The 23207-nt window shown below is 57.9% G+C and overlaps 1 protein-coding gene across 1 annotated transcript; it reads left to right on the forward strand.

Moving 5' to 3' along the window:
• Positions 1 to 8888: 8888 nt before the first annotated feature.
• LOC119094885 (arginine kinase) lies at positions 8889 to 17850 on the forward strand (the record flags this gene model as incomplete). Its single annotated transcript, XM_037217792.1, is given in 3 exon segments — positions 8889 to 9088; positions 16187 to 16323; positions 16850 to 17850. Coding segments are annotated over 3 exon segments (1102 nt in total), but the record flags the coding sequence as incomplete, so codon positions are not given.
• Between the last annotated feature and the right edge of the window lie 5357 nt (positions 17851 to 23207).

Here is a 23207-nt window from a genome sequence, read left to right on the forward strand (position 1 = left end):
CGAAGTCGTTACATTTGATTGCCGTGGTTCTGCGCGCCAGCGCCATCTTCGCATCACCATCCGCCGTCTGCCCCAAAACAGGCTTATTTTATTCATTCTCGCACACGATCACTGGCAATCAAATGCACGGCACGAACGTGTTTGCTAGCATCTGCCGCTCGCCTGCAAACGCGTGCACGAAGTGGCGGCGGTGAAAGCCTGCGCGCAGCACGGGGCGGCGATGAGACACCTGGTGGTCAGATGTGGAAACCAAGCTTTGGCGACACCATGTATAGAGGCCGGTACTTTTCGAGGCTCTCCGTTCGTATTAGCGGGGAGGGATAACGTTGACAGCTGACAAGGGATGTGGATGTCTCCAAGTATACGTAATGGGTACGATACAGCAAAAAATTGAAAGTAGCCAATTCAACAAGTGCCACAACAAATCCAGAAATTATGTGTGTTTTCTTGCTTGTAAACCCAGTCTCAGGGCTACCGCGCCGCAACGCTCTGCTACATGCAAACCCTCTACATTCCTGTCAACTCGCTAAGGGGCAGAGGCAAAATTCTCCCTTGAACTAAACGGCTCGACATGGGTGGTGCGTTCAGAGTGCATACAGAAAGCTATGCTAAAATAGCTATATAATAGCAGTAAGAAATACTTACAGAAAGCTGTAATGAAATTTACATTGTTTAAATTTAAAAGGAGAAACCAAGGGCGATAAAGGTGTTCCTGTCCCAAAAATAAGCATCTTAAGAATAAAGATACCGACAGGATTTTAATTCATAATTGTTGAACGCACATTATTCTGTTCTGAGTAAATGGAATGGATGTATCAAGTGCCCCATCTCACCGACCAAGGCTATGTGGACTGAGTGTAAAAGCGGCATCCTAACAGCTGGAGGCCATATGGAAGTGACGTCACGAAGTGGTTGCGGTGTGAATGTGCATTTAAACAACGAACATCGGGCTAGGCGAGCGTACCAAAATATTTGCGAGTCGCGTTATTTCATACCTACATTCATCACATAACCGCATAATTGAGGTTCATACATTGAAACGGGGCCCGATAGTCCGCTGGGGAGAAATTCGTTTCGTAGGAAATCTACTGGGTGCATAAATTCGCTTGCTTCCTTTCCAACTTTCATCGACATGTATCCACACACGTACAATTAGGAATGATGGAAAGTCGTTGCAAACATGGCATGACTTTCATATTGTTGGTTGGAATATTGGGTGCCGGACCCCCCCCCCCCTCAAATGCATGGAAAGTTTCGCCTACGACTACCACAGGCGCAACCACCACTGGGGTCGCGGAATCTGACCCCAATAAATGTTTGGAACGTGCTTTTTTGTGCTTTGACGATGTCAAACAGCATCAGAGCAGGCTGGACCCCAATAATCTTGATGTTACAACATTCTTGGGTGGGATGGATGTTACAACATTCTTGGGTAGGATGTATTGGAGTCTTTTGTGAATTATTTTTACGCCACAACTAATATTAAGATTGAAACAATCATCTGCCGGACCCCTCCAAAAATAGATGGAAATTTTCATCTATGACTTCATGCTGCCTTCCGTGACACATTCCGTTCAGCTGCATCCCGCTCGCTTACCGACAAAAAAACCTGTTATGAATTATTTTTAACTCAATTGATCTCGAATTTAACCTGTAGGTACCTCCCGATCAAAAAGGCTCGTGCAATATTTTGCGTGCTCCGAAAAAAATAATGTGCTATTTTGGATTGTTGCTCTTTGTGCTAACTGATGCGTCTGTATTAGATATACCATAATGAAATAAAACTTTTTACTGCCACTTTTATACCGCTATAATCATGGGTGGTAAAAAGAGACGTTTTGGTATATTTGCGTGCTTTGGAGGAGGCAAAAAGAAGTCGTCGCCGTCAGCAAGTCAAGAAAACGTTGAGCCCGAGCCTCCACAGGAAGAAGAGTGTCCAACGGAGGTCTGTGCTGCAGGGGGACAAACTGAAACACCGACAGATGCTGAAGAAGCCGCATCGCCGGACGAATCTGCTCCGGTGGAAGAAAGTGCCGATGCACCCACGGCGGATGCTTAAATGCATCACACGCGACACATGAAAGTAAAATTATCGACATGTTAAATGGAGACATCCTTCGGGGAAAGAACATAGCAAAAACGTCACTGAAGATGGAAAACCTGCAGTTACATGTAACAGTGGATTGTGATCGTTTTCAGTCTCGATAACGTCAAGTGGCTTCGTCTAAGGTCTGTTGTGTCCCAGCTGCGGTTATGCCCGATTCGTAATGTTTTGAAAGCAAACGGGAAAATAAAAAGCGTCTTAATTTCATTTGCCCACATTTCTTTCATCTGGCGTGAGAAAGCCGAGTATTGCGCACGGCGTAAAGATGCTGTACTGCGTTGGTACTAAGCAGCCGCGTGTTCACAACTGGCGTTATCGTTTAAGAACAAGCCGCTGTTTGAAGTAAAATGACAGCTCACGGCATGAAAGAGCATAAAGGGCCTCGCTTTCCTAGTTCTAAGCTAAAATGTCGCAAAATATCACTATGAAATTACAATGTTTAAAGAGAAGAATTCCTTTTCAACACACTCAGTGTTAGCGTAGCCAAATCTACTCTCGGCGTGATTTCGGCGGGGTGATGACGCGGCTCTCAGTAAACCCGAGGCCTGCTTTTCCAAAGTGAGTCAGAAATGTTGGCATTCTCGCACATTAATTTACATTAACTTTAAGGACATGCAACATCGCCGCATAGAACAAAGAAAAAGCATTGCGGTGGGCAAAACGTAGCAAGCAAGAGCGAGCTTTCTTTAGTTTTCACATTTTTATTTGATCAACTTTCAACCCACGCCTTACAGCATGAAGCATTTACGCAGGGGCGCATTTATTTCTAATCAGAGCATGCTTACCCCAACAGGAAAATGAAAGCACCATCCCGCGCACCAGAGTTGAAAACATAAGAGCTTTTCAAAAAAAATGTGATCGCTGCCATAGACTTTAGGTACAATCATACCGTAATTGTCCCTGACGTGATCTGAAAAAATTGATCGCAGAAATGCTGGTCCGAACCATCGCTCCCAAAGATGGCGAATAGCAGCGCTTTTCTTGTACGGTCCTGATAGCGCATTGTATTTATTCATGAGTTGCAAAACTTATTAAGGGGGCACTATGCCATTGAGCGATCACCACGCTCCATAAGCGCTAGACATCGCAGAAGTCTTGATTTTGTCATAATGTTTCAACGAAAGCAATCAACACCAAATGGACAGGTAGTCACAATGATAGTTGTACCTAAAAGCGTGTGTTTGACTGCTGGTACGATTCAGAATCAGATGCTTGTGCATTATTATTAGCTCTTCTTCGCTTGGGCGCTATATCTGTTTTTATCAGATACTCTGTTGTGTACCTCAGGAAACACTATGGCTCGTCGCATGCTTTACGCCGTACTCATTGCACAGTATTCAGTTACGTGACACTTACGCCATTATATAAATATTTTGGCCACCTGTGTTATTTACGGCTGTCTTGGCGCTAAGATATTTGTTCATGTAATCGTTTTCATTTAGAAACGATAATTGTGGTTAATTCACTACATTCAGTGGCACTTGCAATCAAATTGCAAACGCAGTTATCATGGAATATATTTCCGCTGGTAAAGACATCGTTATTGGTGGGCTTGGAGTTTCGGGACTATTTTTGAGTGTTTTTTTTGGCATCTAAAATGGGCACATCGACTGTACCTAAATGCAGAATATTTGTTATCCAGGGCGGGTTCAGCATCCAGTCTTTTGAGAAGACAGCATTAATATTTTGCGTTAACCTAGGACGAGGATAGTTAAGAAACATTCGCCGCACTTGAGGGAATGGCAAGGGTGGTTCCAGAATGCAAACTGGCTGTGGGGGGTGGTGGGGGGGGGGGGGGGGGCATACCGGCTTGGCGGAGTTGGAGGTAAAGCCACAACGGTGTCCTGATTTCGAGAAACTCATTAGGTTTTACTTCCTTTTTTCTCCCGGGGTATTTTGAAACAAACTTTCATGAGGAAAAGTTACTCATATTTTCCTAAGTCAAAAGATATGCAATTTTTCTGCCCGACTTTCGTCATCTTGGAGGTTATGGACCGGCTGACCCCTAGACCCCTGGACTCCTGGATCTGCCCTTAGGCGATGAACCCTTCACCTCGTTAGATTTGACAGTGCGCATTGAAGAGAACGTTTCACCTTTAAAGATATTGAAGTAAGCATCAGATATGATGAAATGACTTTATTTACAACTGTTGGTTTGCTTTTAAGTGTAAAAGACTGTTCTTTACAACGCCTTTTCTTTGTTTAGTAAATATGCTTTTCGATACGTCAGTGTTCGATTACGCCATCGTATCTTGCACAACATTGATTGGTAGCCAGTCGACGGCCGATATATCTGGAAACCATGCATACCATTGCCAGAGACGGACAACTCGACCATCATATTTTTTGCCTGTGATCGCCGCATGGCTCATGAAATGTCGGAATTTGAATGACTTTTTATGATGTCATGAACGCCAAGGTGACCTTGAAATACTCTCACGCAAGTATTCTCCTACATGTGTGCGGCCTTTAAGCTCAGTAACCTGGGGGTTTTAGGTCTTAAAAAAGGCATGGCCGTGAGCTTCATCGAAAGGTCTTTGACATGGCTATTTCGGTCCAAACACCCGACATATGTGGAACACTCACTTTAAAGGTTTAATAAAAATCCTTTGAGACAGCGGTGCACGTGTAACGTCCGGTGTGTCGTCATCGCGAAGCCTGTGGCATTAAAAGCCGATCACACTTCGCGGCAAATAGTACAAATTGCTGCTTCTATTGGCTTTAAAACAGATCCGAAAAGAATGGTGTTGGCGTTTGAAAGTTCCGCATGCATCTAGTTTCCTGGTATGGCGTGCGGCACATCTAATTTTGGACGTTTTGGGATGCGCCATCATTTTGTTATACGCATGGCACTATGGACGGCGAAGGTACCTACGATTTGAAGTGCCAACTGATGATGGAGCTGAATTACCCCCCCCCCCCCCCGCAAAAAAACAATGTTGCACCTTCCACCGCTGATCAGGATACTTCAGGTAACAGGGATGGGATGAACAAGGGGCTCAACACCTGTGCATAGGTAGCTGATTGTTCTGCTTTTTTGGCTCTGTTCCAAAAGTGAGTTCCGCCATGTTCGTTTAGATATGTCCGTTTTTCACGCCCAAGACGTTAAGAACAACGCTAGCAGATATTTCCGGGTGATGTTCGTTTCTTCAAGAAAACATGCATTTATCTGCCCTTGGTTTTTTAACGGAAATTGGAACGTAAGCATTTCTTTATTGTGTCATGTAGGCAAGCATACAGAGGAACACCGGTAAGGCTGGTGAAGAGTCCGCTCGTGTCCCTTCTCCTATTCCAGGCAACTTTTCACATAAATCTTACGGTGGTGTATGAACAAAGATGGTAAAAACCGCATCGCCACCAACCAAAGGGGCTAAAAAGAACGCAGATTTGACTTGATCTTCTAACTATAACTCGTTTATAAGTAGGACGCGTTGGTCGAACGATGACGTTGGATGGACGTTGGTTATTTTCGGTCTATGAGACCATGCGCCGCAAATGAAAGGTGCTTAGATTCGTATTTTCCTTCTATGAAGCTGGGCCCAAATTCCGTGTTCGTCGATATGTGCTGATACTTGCCGAGCAACATTTTGTGCTGGGTGTACACTTCAGTTCCACCGCACCAGACATTGACTGCGTAAAGGGATGTTGTGAGAGCAAAGTTTTATTCGTTTTCCATTTGCCTAATGTGGAAGCATTTATTTCTGCTTCCGTATGCTTCCAAATAGCGTCTGCCTCCTGTCCGTTGAAGAAAACTCGGCGCTGGGTGTTTGAGGAGGCATTGGCCGCTCGCCATCTGTCTGTCATTGGGGTACCAGAAGTAAACGTCTGCTATTTATTTGTCGATAATTGCTTGTTCTGCGTACCCATTTAGCTGTTGCTTGTTAAAGCCTGTTAAGAAGTCGGTGTAACAACCTTCCAAGCATAATCGAGTAGTTCGCCACCGTCCGATTCCTCGTCTTTTCGGTTCCTGCAGTAATTATGCCTTTCCAGGGAGACTTTAGGTAAGGTTCAGGCATATTTACCAGAGCTTTGAAATCTGTCCGATTACTTATAACACTAGCTGCTCGTATTTCCGTACTGAGATGTTTCGTGAGGTGTCAATCCCCTTTGAAAGCCTAGATCTCTTGGCATTTCTGGGGCGTATGCAAGATCTTACAGTGGGTAATATACAGCTCAGGGTTTTCACTGAAAAAAACATTCTGTGGCGTCGCATGCGCGTGCATTTTTGTTTTGCATGGCGTACACCAGTATTGCATGTTTTAATGGACTTATTTCTATGCATGTACCTCCATTTTTTACTGAAAGTTCGATGAGGGATCACGTAGCCTAGTGTACCTTTTGAATGCCCCGCTGTGCCCAGCACTCCTCGTGTGCCCCCCCCCCCCCCCCCCCCCGTCCTCGGCAGTGCTGTTATCGGCCGCCTGTTCCCTGCTTCAACGCGTTCTGCGTGCATGTCTCAATGCTAGTTTAAAAACAGCGCGTATTCACCCTCCAAGGCAGAAGCCCGTCACGGATCGGGCCCACACACCCTTCAGTATGAAGCAGCGGCTACGCATCGAGCTCCTACACTCTCCAAGACGAAGGCTAGCTGCTCAGCGAACTTACACACCCTCCAAAAATCCTGGAGAGCAGCGAATCAGCGTGCGGCGAGGGGGAAGGGCATAGCTTTTCCATGCTTACCGTCTCCGCCTTGGATTCGGCGCACCGTTTGCAAATTATGTTACGCGTGGAGAATGTTGCCCACCCCCCACCCCCTCGAGGAAGAGTTTTGATGGAGCGTGACCGGAGCGCAACAAAGGGTAATGGAATGCGTTGGGCGGCGTAACCTCACGCTCGGGCGTGTTTGCAAATCAGGCCGAAATGCTCAACGTGCAGTTTAAAACCATCAAGCTGAGTGTCGTGAGCTTCCTGTCATAAATAATCCGCCCAGTTTTGTTTTGTACGTGTATCTCAATTGAGGACCGTGCGGACTTTGCCTTTGGGATTTGGGGAGGAGAGCGCTCCTCCCACGGCTCCCCCAATTTCCCAACGGAACTCCGGTGGGTAGCGCAGGGCATGGACGGGTCCGCCGCTAGGGGGCGGGACCCACGTAACCGGTGTCCGGCGTAACCGGCGCCCAGCGTGACCGGTGCCCGGCGTAACCGGCGCCCAGCGTGACCGGTGCCCGGCGTAACCGGCGCCCAGCGTAACCGGTGCCCGGCGTAACCGGTGCCCAGCGTAACCGGTGTTCACATAACCCGTGCCCGGCGTAACCGGCGCCTGGCGTAACCGGTGCCCTGCGTAACCGGTGTTCACATAACCCGTGCCCAGCGTAACTGGTGCATAACCAGGAGCAGGCTAAGTTGAGAAATGACCAAAAATTATCGGCTTAACGCATGGACGATCCCGGTGTTCCCTGGCAAGGTCGGTCACAGATGTCACGAGGTGTGTTTATTATCCGCTTCCCGCAAGAGCAAACATTAGCGTCACTGCAATCGCTCAAACACTAAGACGCACTTTCAAACGTGGCGTCTCGCTAGGGAACCAGAAGACCCAGGGGCGTACGCATGGCCTCACTGTGACCTGACGGGGAAGCGGAGCACAACTCAAAAAATATTCGTTGAAAACCGAGTTGAGCGTGCCGCAGGCACGTCTATTGTTTGGCGTGTCGTCAAACAACAGGGCATGCTTTTTGATCTTTTGTTTACACGAATATCCGAATATTTTACTTAACCTTGGGCCACGTACGTTCCATAAATTGCGTAAGGGGGCGTTGGGGGGCGTAAATTGCGTAAGTGAAAACGTACGCACCCTCTCCTAAGAACGTCAGTTCTGCCAGTTCCAAGCGAAAGTCAAAGAAGCCCCCTCCCCAGTTCGACTTCCATCAGCGTAAGCGTGAGGACGCGTCTGAAGATGTTCACATTTCTTTACTCCACGAAGCGGGACCGCTCCCTGGTCAGTTTCTTGCAAAGTTTTTAACGTAGCCCGGTTCTTCCCGCATTCATCTCCATGCATCGGTTTGTTTTTGCTGCCAATGCTCTATGCTATGGTCGCTAGGGAACAATCTCCCTGGTGATCTGTATTCGCCGTGGCGATGCGCGATCCGGGGGAGAACGTCCACCCCTCTGCGATCGCGTGGCCGCGGGCTGGCGGTCCCGCCTGCCGGCGCCCGCGCCCCCGGCCTCAGCCAATCGATGCTCGACACGGCTGGCGTCGCCTGGCGTCCAGACAGCGAAGCTGCTCGCCAGTGACGTCACGTCGCCGCTTCTCGGCGTCCGCCGGCCCCTCCCACGGCTCCCCCCAGTTCCCGAACCGAACTCCGGTGGGTAGCGCGGCGGGTGGAGGGGTCCGCCACTGAGGGGTGGGTTTCGCGCTGAGGTGGGTAGCGCGGTGGTTGGAGGGGTCCGCCGCTGAGGGGTGGGGCTCGCGCTGAGGTGGGTAGCGCGGTGGGTGGAGGGGTCCGCCACTGAGGGGTGCGGCTCGCGCTGAGGTGCGCCGCGCGCGTGGGACGGCGCCGCCTTGCTGCGGTGTCGCGTGCCGGAGGGCGGCCGGCCTCTGCCGTCCGCCGTCCCCGGGCCGCTTCTCGCTGTGAGGGCGTTGTTCGGAGATTCCGGCGCCCAGTCCGGCCCCGCGGCGATTACCGTGGAGCGGACGTCGTAACCTGCGGTCGTGTATGCTGCCGCGGTCACGGCGCGAGCACTGGCCGTGCGGTGTGTGGTGTAGAACTCCCCTTCCCCTCCCCCCGTTGCTGGTGTGCGTGCGCCGCGTGCTCGGCCGTCGCCTCATGCCGCACCTCCTCCGCCAGCCTCAGTGCACCAGCCGAGGGCAGCATCACCATGGTTGATGACGCCACCATGCGGAAGCTGGAAGCCGGCTTCAAGAAGCTGCAGGACGCCACCGACTGCAAGTCGCTGGTGAAGAAGTACCTCACCAAGGAGGTCTTCGACAGCCTGAAGAACAAGAAGACGTCGTTCGGCTCGACTCTTCTGGACGTCATCCAGTCGGGTGAGTGGTGGTCGGGGGCCGGCTTGGGGGGACCGGGCCGGGCCGCCGGCTCGCTCCGCTGGCGTCCCTTTCAGCGTGAATCAGGCCCGCCTCGCACGGCCTTCAACTCAAGCGGATGGCATTTTTCCGGCCTGGTTCTGGGAAGGGGCTGCGGAGAGCTAATCTCGTCACGGCAGTTCACGTTTGCTGGCGTTCCTGTGACTGATTCCGGTTCAGTGGAACCGATTCCGCCGCTGACCGGCTGTGCCGGTGTGGGTCCCGAGGCCGTCTCTGACCTGCAAAACAGAGCAGCGTTGGGCCGGCCCGGGTTCTGACTCGAGGGTTCCTAGCCCGTCACCGACCTGCAGAACAGAGCAGCGTCGAGCCGGCCCGGGTTCCGACTCGAGGGTTCCTAGCCCGTCACCGACCTGCAGAACAGAGCAGCGTCGAGCCGGCCCGGGTTCTGACTCGAGGGTTCCTAGCCCGTCACCGACCTGCAGAACAGAGCAGCGTTGAGCCGGCCGGGGTTCTGACTCGAGGGTTCCGAGCCTGTCTCTGACCTGCAGAACAGAGCAGCGTTGGGCCGGCCCGGGCTCCGACTCGAGGAAGCATGGACACATGTCCCGATCAGTTGCTGTGGGGTCCATTGCGGTTGTATTAGATACAAGCAAATAGACAGATATAATAGACAGGGGTGCCCTTTGGACGGGGGTGTGCAGGAGGTTATACAAGACAATATTTGGTTAAGGCTTTCCTGTGTGGCTGTGTTTGACTTCGTGCACAAATAGCCTGCTGCTAAAAGCCTTCTCAGTTACGTTGCTCCTGACGTCTGCATTCGAATCACTCACCTCGCTTTGCTGTGTCGCCTTAACACATACCCAAAGGGATCTACTTCACCCAGACTCAATGGCAGTGCGGTGGACTTCAGAATGCAATGCGGTTCCGGCGGGAGTCCTGCACAGACCCACGCGCAGGCACAGAACTCGTGCACAGGCCCACGCGCAGGCACAGAACTCCTGCACAGAACCACGCGCAGGCACAGAACTCGTGCACAGGCCCACGCGCAGGCACAGAACTCCTGCACAGAACCACGCGCAGGCACAGAACTCGTAAGGTATCTGACCGCCCGCGTTGGCCCACATCCAGTCAGACCCGCACCTCGCTGGCCGTGAGTGGGCCTTCCCAGGTTCCCGCGTGTTGTCTGGCGGAGGGAGTCCCTGCCGGGACCCATGTGGGGGAGGGGGATGTAGATACCAGGCGCCATTTGAACCCTCATAACGTATTCCTTGTCTTCTCCCCGGACGCCCCCTGTGCCGCACTGTAGTCAACGGAGTAAAATTGGGCGCTGTTTGACGTTTTTGGTTCGTGATTTTCCAAGGATTTTTTTCCAAGGAAATTTTCCATTGTTTCGTGATTTTCCATTTTCGTCACTCAAGGCCGGACATATCCGAAGGGAGCAGTTGCTGCTGTGCGCCCCCCCCCCCCCGCACACACACTTCCATATGCGTATCCGGATTTTGCAACGGATTTATGTAACCCGTATGCTGCACAATCTGGCACGAGGCACCGGTGGTATTCGTTGGGCCAGGCCAGTCCTCATGGCAGCCATGTCATCATTTCCTGCGTTGCGTCAGCCGACGCCGGTCTGTTCAGCGTCACGCCCTCTAGTGACGCGTCACCTAGCACCTGCCGGTACCGCACAGGCAGGGTACCGTACGACGCCCTGGCGGGGGCTGCCACCCGGCGGCGCAGGCGGGCCCCAGACCCGAGTGCGGTCCTGTCGGCCGATCGTGACGCCGTGGCGTGGCGCTGGGGTCGGCAGGCGCGCAGGGGCTCACTTGGGCGCGTCACCGGGCCGCGCAGAGCCGTGTCGGCGCCCTCGGTGGGGCGTGACGTCACGGGACGGGACGGTGCGCGGCGTCCCTGGTCATGGGTGAGGGCGTAAGCGTACCGCAGGCGGTAAGGGCAGTCGGCGCGCCCTGGGGTTCAAATCATCGTCGCCGTCGCGTGTTCAGGGGTGGAGGATGCTCTATGCCAGGGGTGGCGGTGGCCACCCCCTGTCGCCAAGACCGGTACAATTGCAGCAGTTTGCCAGTGAAGGGGTGATCGTCCGGCCGCTTCACCAGCCAGCTTTGGATTACGTTCCCGGGCCGGCGAGCCCTCCTCCGCCCCGCCCCTGGGCAGCCGACCCTTGCCGTTGTTCCGCCCGGGTGCGTTTGAGTGATGACTTCTCTGTGTCCTGCCATGATGGATGACCGCCGCCAGACACCGGGCACGCGAGGGGCTCGCAGACTGCGTGACGGTCGGGGGGCCGGGGGCCGACATCTTGCGGGGATCCGCCGACACCAGACTACAGGGTCGTTCAACGTGAGAAGGTGCTCTGTGCTGTCGGGACCCAAGCTTGAAATGAGCAAAATGCAACGCTCTGGAACTCCGATTGAGGAAGACTAGCCACGCATCCTAACTTGAGACAGTGATGTGCCGTCTGGACCTCGACGGCTAGATGGATCCCACTGTTGCGACCTTGCAGGTAGTGGCCTCTAACAGACACCAAAGGCGTTAATTTAATTAAAATATGTACGTGCTGCATGCGAGGCAGATTTTCTTGGCCGGCTCAAAAGCAAAACCAATGCATGTCAACCAATCCGACCTTTTAAGACCAAGTCTCCTATCGTCTCAGAACCTTGAAACATTTCCCAAAGTCTTGCCATGAGAGAAAGTGGTCCAAATTTTAGCGAACGAACCTATTTCACGTCATCTCAGCGGTCAGAGGGCGGTTATCAGAGGCGCCCCCGCTCGGCCGCGGTGCTCCGCGCGGCGCAACTGGAGCGGTCTGGCCAGCTGGCACCCGGCAGCCGGCCGGCGGGTGAGAGACGCGCCGGCCGAGCCCCGGCGTGGAGCGGTCCGCTGACCACGTGGTGCGCCGGCCGGCCCGGCGGCGGAGAGCATGACTCACCGGCCGCCGGACCGGCCGGCGGCGGGGAGGGGACGGGGGCCGGCGCAGGGGTGAACAAACTCGCGTCCGGGCGGGCAGCTGCCGCCGCCGCCGCCGCCGCCGGCGGCCGGCCTGTCTGGCGCGCCGGCCGGCCCCCGCGCCGCACACCCGCCCCCCGGCGGTCGGTGACGGCGGGCGGCGTGCGCGCCCGCTCGGCCGCTCCCTGGCGGGACACGCCCCCTGCACTGGCCCAGGCCGGCACACAGCGCGGCGCCGCCTGGCGACAGGCGCGGAGCCGTGTCGCGGCCACTGCCGCCGCTGGCCGGCCCGCCCGCTCCCACGCCGCCGGAGGTCCGCAGCCGGCCGCCGCGGCGCGGGGTGACAGCGGCGGGAACGGGACCTGGACACCGGGCCGCCGCCGCCGCCGTCGTCTGCGGGCGCCGTTGCTGGCCAGAAGTGATCGACCCAACCGACCCCGGCCGTCCCTGACCGTCCCTGACCGTCCCTGACCGTCCCTGGCTGTCCCTGACCGTCCCTGGCTGTCCCTGACCGTCCCTGACGGTCCCTCGCCTGGAGGACTTCGCTGTTGGCCTGGAGAGAGCCGGGCTGCCGTGAGCTGTGACGTCGGTCATGAGGACCCGATTACGGGGTGTGGCGGCAGGACCCACACGAGCCTCCCCAGTGGCGGAAATTGGAATGGAAGCGCGCGTGTCCAGTCGCACGACGAACGCACCTGCCGGCCATTTCGGAGGCGGTCGAGGCCCTCGGGCCGGACTTGGCCAACGTCGGCATCGACACGCCACCTGAGGTACGCACGCGGGGACGCTGCGTAGGGCGGACTGAGAGGCCGGATGCGGGGAACGCCGGCGCGTGTGCGGGCGGCAGTTTGCCCGCGTCACCGGCCCCGCTGCTTGCTGGCGGTCCGAGAGCGGGCAAATAAACCGAGCGGGGCGAGGTGTGCGCGGCCCGCACGCCACGCTGCTGCCCGGGCAGTCGTGGCATTGGCCGAGATGGCTGGGATGGCTGGCGCGTTACCTGCGCGTTTGACGGGGTGCCGCAGTTAGCGACGACTAATCGCGGCGTATTGGTATGTCGCGCCTCTGCTGTGGCTTCTTCGGCGTCATGTTGTGACTGTTTTGGCAAGTGTACTGCGCAGGCATGCGTTTGCGAAGGCGAATTTGGCTGCCGGTCTTGTCATTAGAAAAGGGAAACAGTCACACGGCGCATTGGTAAAAGACCCTGAGGGTTTTGGGGACACGTGGGATATGGGCGTGGACATGGATATGGGATATGGATATGAACACATACGCGCGCGTAGGATATGAAATCCTTTGGGATGTGAGGTCCCAATTTTCGGTGGTTATGAGCTTAGCATTATCATGTCTGCGACGTGACAGCACATGGTGGCCGACATGCATCCCAGCTGAAAAACTAGGGTTTTTGCGAACGCGTTCAGACGCGTCACAAAGCTAAAGAGGCGCTTCCATGAGCGCACTTGCCTCCGACTGCGCCATGTCGACGTTTCGCGTTCCCACGTCACCCCCCCCCCCCCCTCCCGCCGTCTGGCTCCTCATTTGTGAACAAAAACAGTTCCGCATTTGCTGCGTGGCGTCGTCTGTCTGGGTTCCCCGCCGCCACCCCTCTTCCTCGCCAGCGATGACGGCCGCTCGCGCCGCCTCGCCGCGGACCGCATCAAGCGCGGTCCGGGCCGTCTCCCAGCGGGAGATCTGTCCAACGCTCCGCCGCCTGCCCGCCGCGGAGGCGTAACCCTCCGGGCCGGATTTCTGGCGGCGCCGCTGGCCGGCCCCCGGCGCTCCCCCGTCGGCGGCGTTTTTGTGGAACCGTGCGCTCCGCCATCGACTTTCAAATCAGGGGAGCGGCTGACGCGCGGGGGGAAGGAAGCCGCGTGGCAACAGCGGCGCCCCGGCGCCGGCGTCGGTCCGCTGACGCCTGCTGGGGCTGCCGCGCGCTTCCAATCGGCGCTTTGCTTTGGCGCTGCGGGCGACGGCGATCCATCAGCGCCGCTCCGAGGCCTCTCGAGGACGGGATGCCCGTGGCCGACGTGCGGGGCGTGACCCGTTCGCCGAGCGCCGGACGCAGACGGCGCTGTCTGGCGCGCAAGGCCGCCGCCGCCGCCGCCGCCGGAGCGTCGGCCGGCCGAGCAGAGGTTGCGGCCGGTGACCTTGGCTTGGGCCGGGCCGGTATCGATCAGGGCAGCTCGGGTGCGTGCCGGCGGCCCGGCCGGCCGCGGTCTGCGAGCGGCGCGGTGCTCTGGGTCCATCCGTGTGGCAGCGCTCGAGCTGCCGCGGCAGGACACGACCGAGCGGCGCTGCCGACTCGACGCGCTGGCTATGATCAGTGGGAAATGGCGAGCGGGCCCACGTGGAAACGCAGATTATCGGGGAGACAGCAGACAGTCAGACAGCAGACAGTCTTAGCGGCTGCTCTAGATCAGTTATATGACATTGCCTTAAAACCGTCATAAGTCGACTTAAAACCGTCATAAGTCCGACAGCTACGGCCGGCGGCGTAGCTGTCGGAGACCAGACCGAGACCCGTAACGTTTTTCAAAACTCCCGTGAGCAACATCGCCAGCTCCGGCCGGTTTTCCGACTGTCCGCCGACCACATCCAGCTGCAGACTCCAACACCGCCGTCAGCTGCAAAGCCCGAAGCCACGATCTAACCGAGCCGCAAGCGAATTCCGTTCTCCCCTCGAGGAGAAGTGGGCGCGCCGTCGTCCGTTTAACGGCGAGGCGGCCCTGGCGCGGCGGCGGCGGCGGCGGCCGACTCGCCACCGCCGCCTGCTCGGCACGCGCACCGGACGCCGGCCGGTGGTACGCTGGGCATGGCCGCCGATGGTGCGATACGATTGTTCAGTAGACACCGGTCGATGGCCGCCGATGGCCCACCGGTATCGAACAACAGCAGCCAGCTCTGAACAATAACAGCCAGTGTGGAAGAACGGCAGCCAGTATTGAACAGCAGCCAAGGCCGCCGCTGATGTTGAACAACAGCGGAAGTAGTCAGCACTGATTTGCAGCAGCCGGTTTTGAACAACGGCCGTAGCATTGACCAGAAGTAGCATCGGGTGGAAAATTGTGTCGGATTTGAGGTGGCCGTGCCCTTCCGCATTCATCGCAGTGCGATGCCTTCCTGTGGCTGAAGACAATGTAACAGGTGAAGTTTTTGCAGTCCAGGCTAGTTCAACTGAAATCGATATATCCCAGTGCACTGCCTCAATGATTTTGTTTAAATCACTGAAAAGCACGCATTTTTCATTATTTCCCCTACATCCGCGCTTCTCGCAGTGCGTTTGGAGCGCGGTGGGTGGCGGTGGCCCGCTGTGCCGGGCTCGAGTCGGGCGCGTTGACCGCGGGGCGTCCGCACCGGCACCGGGGACGGGCGTGGCGGCCGGCCGACCGCCGCCCGTCTCGTGACTCCGGTGTCCCGTGACGGCGACCGCTGCCGTCCGGGCTGCCAGATCCGCCGCGTGCCCGGGCTGCCAGATCCGCCGCGTGTCTCGCCGCCTGACCGTACCCAGCGCTACCAGATGGAGCGCGTGATTGCGGAGGGTGGCCGCCCGGCGCCGGCGGGGGCGCCGGGTCCTCGCTCAGGCCAGACAGAGCGCAAAAACGGGCCGCCCCACCGCGGCCGGGGCGATTGGCGTCGCCACTTGACGTGGTCGTATCGCGAACCGGGGCGTGGCCGGCGCGACTCCGGTGGGCGCGGGATGCGGCCGTTTGTTTTGCGATTGGGACACTTAACGTTCGTACGTGAAGTGGGCACACAGTGAGAGAGCCCTCCTTTGAATTAGTTATATAATGTAGTTGGCCTTAAAGAAGCAGTGCGAATTATGGACTGGTAAATTAATTCGCGTATGACCGAATGAAAACGAATGAAACGATGCATAAGTACACTGCTTTCGATAGTCATTTTTGAAGGTGTTTTTTTTCCAAACCTCGTGTAGTTAAAGTAGCTGACCTCTTCGATGTGCATGGGGCCATGAAGTATTTCAATTAATGTTCCTTATTGCTTTATTCCACAAGAAGTGTGCGCTAAGATCCGCGCAGACATACTCTCAACTGCGCGGTAACCACTGGCACGAAGAGCCTTGCTGAGCCGGTGCGGCTCACCAGCCTCATGATACGCCGTCTGACGCCGTGTCCTCGTCTGTCCCGGCAGGCGTGGAGAACCTGGACTCGGGCGTCGGCGTGTACGCGCCGGACGCCGAGGCGTACACCGTGTTCGCCGACCTCTTCGACCCCATCATCGAGGACTACCACGGCGGCTTCAAGAAGACCGACAAGCACCCGGCCAAGGTCAGCTGACGCGGTGACCTGGCGGTGGAGGCTTCTGCCGGGGTCGGTCGGTCGGTCGGTCGGTCGGTCGGTCGGTCGGTCCGCGGAGGCGAAGGCGCGGCTGTTGGAGTTTCTCCAGCCCGAGTGTCAGCCGCAGCCGCGTCGGTGGACGCTGGGCCTGCACGACTGTGGCATGCGGCAGGTCATTGCTTGTCAGGGACTTCACCCTATTAGGACGTGCGTTCAGCCGGTGTAAGGCTAGGACGAGTTGGTTGTGTTGTGGCATGTGCGTTGAACGGGTGTGATGGTTGTAGTTGGTTTGCCTCCCAGCTGTTGCGCGTGCTCTCCTTGGTGACTGGTGCGCACGTGGCGCCGTGAAGACATTTGTGTGGGAGCCCGGCTGGCGCGGGCGCGCCCGGCCACGTGCTGCTCGTCCCGACGGACCTAGCGTCCCCCCCCCCCAACCCACCCCCACCCCCACCCCATCCGACGCCGCGCTCCTCCTCGCGTGACGGCCCGCCGGCTGACGTGGCCGCCGCTGTTGCAGGACTTTGGCGACGTCAACAAGGTTGGCAACGTGGACCCGGAGGGCGAGTACGTCATCTCGACCCGCGTGCGCTGCGGCCGCTCCATGCAGGGGTACCCCTTCAACCCGTGCCTGACCGAGGCCCAGTACAAGGAGATGCAGGACAAGGTGTCCGGCACGCTCAACAACATGGAAGGCGAGCTCAAGGGCAAGTACTACCCGCTGGCCGGCATGACGAAGGACGTGCAGCAGAAGCTGATCGATGACCACTTCCTCTTCAAGGAGGGCGATCGCTTCCTGCAGGCGGCCAACGCCTGCCGTTTCTGGCCCACCGGCCGCGGCATCTACCACAACGACAACAAGACCTTCCTGGTCTGGTGCAACGAGGAGGACCACCTGCGCATCATCTCGATGCAGAAGGGCGGCGACCTGGGCCAGGTGTACCGCCGCCTCGTCACTGCCGCCAACGACATCGAGAAGCGCGTGCCGTTCTCGCACCACGACCGCCTTGGCTTCCTGACCTTCTGCCCGACCAACCTGGGCACCACCATCCGCGCCTCGGTGCACATCAAGGTGCCGAAGCTGGCGGCCGACAAGGCCAAGCTGGAGGAGGTGGCGGCCAAGTACAACCTGCAGGTGCGCGGCACGCGCGGCGAGCACACTGAGGCCGAGGGCGGCGTGTACGACATCTCCAACAAGCGGCGCATGGGCCTGACCGAGTACGAGGCCGTCAAGGAAATGCACGACGGCATCCTTGAGCTGATCAAGATCGAGAAGTCGCTGTAGGCGGCCGACCGCGCACCGGCCGGAGAGAGGGAGAGTCAAGAGAGAGAGAGAGGGGGCGCGCGCCGCCCGACCGCTCGCGGTCGGGCGCGCCGTCCCGTGCCGGGTCGCAGCCGCCGGGCCGAGCTCGGCGGGCGGCGGGCGCTGCGCGAATCCAGGCGTGGATCGCAGCCCGCCGCCGCCGCCATTGCTGTGAACGTGTGGAGTGGCGCGGCTGGCCAATAAAATTTGATCGTCCAGCGGTGCGTGTCGATCGGGGCGGCGCTCGGCTGGGGCGACCGCCGCGAGCGCTGCCGTCGCCTTGTGCCCTCTCTGGTTGGTAGGGAGAGGCGACAGCTGTCTACCGATCAGCTGTCGGGCACGGACGCTCTGGACGCAGGGAACGGGACAGACAGCTGAATAATGGAAAACACGCCGAGGTGCAGGCGACACACGTCAGGTCGCGGGCCACGGGACACTAGACGGGGGCGAATGGGACCATGCGACGCGCAAGGGACAGAATGCCACTGTGAGCCGGGAGCCAGGAGACGGGAGCGGGGAGCGGGGAGCGGGGATTGGGTCTGAACTCCCGGGGACCAGAGGCGAGGGCCGACGGAAGCCGGTGACCGGGCGAAAGTCTGGGTTGGATGGTCGCTGCCATGCCTGTGGCCCCCCACATCATGGAAATGGGGAAGGGAAAAGATGAGGAATGGGGTAGGGGGGGGGAGGAAGTCGTGCTTTGTGCTGATCTTTGACACTGCCTGACATTTTTGGCAGAGAGGATGTGAAAAGCGTTTATTTTGCGACCGAAGGAAAGGCAGAAAACGTCCATTCAAGCCAAATTGGGAAGGCAGTATGTTCCCGAAGTCACGCCGGTGGTTACATCGCAGTCGCAGCGCCCCTGGTGGCGGCGAGGTGATTTGGGTCACCCGCCCGAGGAGCTTGAGTAGCATTGACGGCTCAAACTACTCACCTGAGTAGTTTGAGTCGGGTCACTCGCCTTAGGAGTTTGAGTCTGATCACCTTCCTTAGGAGTTTGAGCCGGCTCACTTGTCTGAGGAGTTGGAGTCTGGCCGCCCTCCTCAGGAGTTTGAGTCGGGTCACACGCCAGCGGACGCCGCTCACCTCCTGCAGCCGGTCGGCGCCCTCCTCCCGCCCGCCACCGGCCCCCCGTCGAGCTCTCTCCCGATCGGTGGTGCCACGCCGAGCCGGGCGTTCACGACAAGCGGCCGGTGGAAGCCGGCCGGGTGGGACCCCTGACCGGCCTCGGCCCCGCGAGGCGACCGGCCGGCCGCGAAACCTGCTCGGCGCTGGTGATCAAGCACTGATCGCAGATGACAGCGGGTTCTGACGTGTGAATGGTCGTGGTGGGGATTTTTTTACAAATTGTGTTAATTTATTGGCTAATTTATTAAATTACATTACTTTTTCGATTGTCTCGTGCCGGGGTTTGCGTCACTTTCAGCCCGACCAGGTTCGGCCGCCATTTTGGCGTTTCGCCGACAAGACCTCCCCTGTGTCGGCTCTGTCCTCCGTTTACCCGCGTCAGCACATCACCCGGGACAAGAGCGACAACTAGGGTTTGCTGACTTCGCCAATTAAGTCAGAGGGGAGTGTGAAATTATCCGCAGATGTTTGATGAAAATGAAAAGAGCACGGGATGCTCGCCCACCCAGGCGCATTTGAAGCAAATGACGTTTTCCCGCTAGAAGCCCGAACGCCTCGAAGTGTCTTCAATTACATCGAGACACCGAGAAACACGGAGCCGGGAAGCATGCCGCTCCCTCTGTCGGCGAGCTGTAGTTGCAGCAGCCAACTGCATGCATCGCGGTGTTTACCTCAGTCGGTACCATGTCAACACTGCCTGATCGCGCAGACGGTAACCGGAGGGTGCACGAGTGTATGGGACCGACGCCTCTCCGAGTGGGGGACGTCGGCAACCCGACTGTGAGAGGAGGGACGGCGCTGTGACTTGGTCTGTGAGGAGGGACAGCGCTCGTGACTTGGTCTTTGGGAAGGAACAGTACTCGTGACTTGGTCTGTGAGGAGGGGCGGCACTCGTGACTTGGTCTGTGAGGAGGGACAATACTCGTGACTTGGTCTGTGAGGAGAGGCGGCGCTCGTGACTTGGTCTGTGAGGAGGGGCGGCACTCGTGACTTGGTCTGTGAGGAGGGACAGCACTCGTGACTTGGTCTTTGGGGAGGAACAGTTCTCGTGACTTGGTCTGTGAGGGGGGGCGGCACTCGTGACTTGTTCTGTGAGGAGGGGCGGCACTCGTGACTTGGTCTGTGAGGGGGGACGGCACTCGTGACTTGGTCTTTGGGGAGGAACAGTTCTCGTGACTTGGTCTGTGAGGGGGGGCGGCACTCGTGACTTGGTCTGTGAGGAGGGGCGGCACTCGTGACTTGGTCTGTGAGGAGGGACAGCACTCGTGACTTGGTCTGTGAGGGGGGACGGCACTCGTGACTTGGTCTGTGAGGAGGGGCGGCGCTCGTGACTTGGTCTGTGAGGAGGGACAGCGCTCGTGACTTGGTCTGTGAGGGGGGACGGCACTCGTGACTTGGTCTTTGGGGAGGAACAGTTCTCGTGACTTGGTCTGTGAGGGGGGGCGGCGCTCGTGACTTGGTCTGTGAGGATGGACAGCACTCGTGACTTGGTCTGTGAGGAGGGGCGGCGCTCGTGACTTGGTCTGTGAGGAGGGACAATACTCGTGACTTGGTCTGTGAGGAGGGGCGGCGCTCGTGACTTGGTCTGTGAGGAGGGACAATACTCGTGACTTGGTCTGTGAGGAGAGGCGGCGCTCGTGACTTGGTCTGTGAGGAGGGGCGGCACTCGTGACTTGGTCTGTGAGGAGGGACAGCACTCGTGACTTGGTCTGTGAGAAAAAGGGACGGCGCTGTGACTCGGCCAGACGGCGGACGGCGCGCACGGCCCGGTCCGAGGCGGGGTAACCTCATGGCTTCATTGCAGGAGGCACAGAGCCCATGGCTTGACTGTCAAGGGGTAAATAGCTTGTTTTGACTCTGATCGACAGAGCCCGTGACTTGGCTGCGGGAATGAACAGAGGACGGCTTGACTGGGAAGGGACAGACAGTGGCCTTGCTGAGTGGAACGGATTCACAGACTCTACCGAGTGATGGAAGGAACTCGCGCCCTGGCCGTGAGTGACGAAAGCTCGTGATTTTCATTTGCAACTCCGGCCGTGAGGAGTGGAGCCAGGGACGTGCGAACTGGACTGTGAAGGGGGTCAGAGATGTTAGCTGGAACCATGAAAGTAAAGAAGCATGATTTAATATGTGAGGACAGAATTCGTGACCTCAACGCCAGAAGGGTGGGCACGTGAGGTGAGCATGTCAGAAGGGTGAGCACGCGTTACGCACTGCACAGCACTGCACGCGTTACGAACTGTGAGAAAAGCTCGCAATTTGGGTTGTGGAAATGAAGAACGGGGCTTGCGAATTAAACCGTGAAAATGGTGCACTCGTGACTTTCGCTGCGGGCAGCGAGCGCGTTCGTGACCGGGGCTGAGGCGATGCGCGGGCATCGATCCCTCGAACCCACGACATAACGACTGGACACGTGACAGGGCACGTGACGAGCGGGTGCAGTCAGCGGTTTACACTGCAAGAGGTGACCGCTGCACTCGTGACTCTAGCCGTGACTTGCTGTCGCCCGTTGGCTGCTCAGGTGACCTTGGCTGCCACATACGGCGCCAGACGCGAACACGGCTATACGGCGAACCGAGGGAGACGCCGTCTTTGTCCTTGAGCAGACTGCACGCGACCCCGCTGCACGTGAACACGTTTGAAATAGCCTCATCAGCCGATAAAGTAGTTCGTTGTAAATGGTAGCAAAAAGGAACGGAATACGACAGGCAAAGCAAGGGTATGTATGTAAATCACTAAGGGAGTCCTTTTCACAGCAAGGACGGAGCAGAAATTTATCACGTCAATATGCAGTATGTTCGCTCATTGACACATGCCGATTTTGTGCCCACTGGTGTCGCGTCTCCACGGCGAGTAGCAGGGGGCGGCGACGTACAACCGTGCGCTGGACGCCAGTACCAGTACCTCACATCCACAAATCGGCACACGGCTCAGTACCAGTCGCTACGGGGCCATCGATCAGCCGTTGCGCGGTCAGACCCATTCGCTACCGACTGCTTTATCGACTAGGCTTCCCAGACTGTGCGGGAATGGCGGACCTAGCGCGAAGAACGTTCGCATTACGTCCGTGTGACGTCATAACTCTGTCGTCCCCATTACAGGACCCTGCTGCCGTGTCATTCAGACATCGCATCTCACCATCCTTCGCTATCCCGGGTCCATCACAGTCCTTAGCTGATCCGAGCGGACGCGCCCCAGCCCAACCAGACCGTGACCGCTAGCCGCCGGAGCAAGTGCCAGAAATCCGCAGCAATCTGCGATTGGATGATAACTGCGTGATGTCCTGGTTTGACCGGAACCGAGTTGCGTTCGCCTCCTCCGCCCGCCGAGCCGCCTGTACCGCGTGCCGATCCTGCAGCGCCGACACGGCGGGGCAGCGGCCCGCCCCATCCCTCACAGACAGGCCACGCTCTCCGCGCACTCTCGCCGCGGCTCTGTATTGGATCGTGGGCGACGCCGTCACAGGCACACACAGGCGCACGCACGCGAACACAGTACACAGTATCACAGTGAGCCAGGTGGCGCTGGCGTCGGCGTCCGTGCAGCCGTCGCCGCCGGCGGCGCCGGCCCGGCACGGCGCCGGGCCGGCCGCCGACGGGGCCGCCTCATCGCGCCTCGTGCCCACCACAGCCGCGCGAGTCCAGCAGCGGCACCGGACCCGACCCGGGATCAGGGCGTCCTCGTCCGCCCCGCCACCGCCCCGCTCCGTCCGAGAAGAGCACGCCGACGCGTGCCGCTAGGAGCCGGGCGGGCCGGCGGCGGCCGGCGGCGGGCGCCGGTCCGGCTCGCGCCGGTAGTCGCGCTCCTTCCAGCGTTCGTCGCCGTAGTGGCGGCCGTGCGCGCCGTAGCCGCCGTAGCCGCGGTCGTAGCCGGCCGACGGGCGGCCGTGGTGCCAGGGCGGCGCCCGGTAGCCGCCGCCCGCCGCGTGGTGCGACGAGTAGCTGTCTGGCCGGTGGTCCCGCTCGCGGTCACGGTCGCGGTCCCGGTCCCGGTCCCGGTCCCGTGACCTGGCCGGGCGGCGGAAGGTCAGCAAGGCACGTGACGGAGTGGTGCTGGTGATGCGCCACACCACCGCACCACACTGGCACCACCCATTTACTGCTGAATACACTGGTGACACCGCCTCAGTTGATGGTTCACACCACACAGGCAAGGCTGCACCTGAGCTTCAGTGGGCGGCTAACCCTGACCAATGCTTTCTCAGCGTTGACAGGAAACACGTTATCACACAACAGGATGTCACCCTCGAATACATCTCTGGATATCAGCTTCTGCACCAGTGTGCCAGCGAGGTCCGTCTCTTGGCCGTGGCTCATTCCTACGGTGCCGGCCAGTCCAGTCGCAAACCCAAGACGCACCGAGCTTTCGTCCCGTGACCCATAACCCCGCTTCGTCCCAGCTTGTCCTCCCCTACGCCGGCCTCACATCAAACCCCTTCCGCGAGTCGGCC

The sequence above is a fragment of the Pollicipes pollicipes genome, unplaced genomic scaffold, assembly GCF_011947565.3.
Source record: "Pollicipes pollicipes isolate AB1234 unplaced genomic scaffold, Ppol_2.1 Scaffold_4219;HRSCAF=4965_pilon_pilon_pilon, whole genome shotgun sequence".
Lineage (NCBI taxonomy): Eukaryota > Metazoa > Arthropoda > Thecostraca > Pollicipedomorpha > Pollicipedidae > Pollicipes > Pollicipes pollicipes.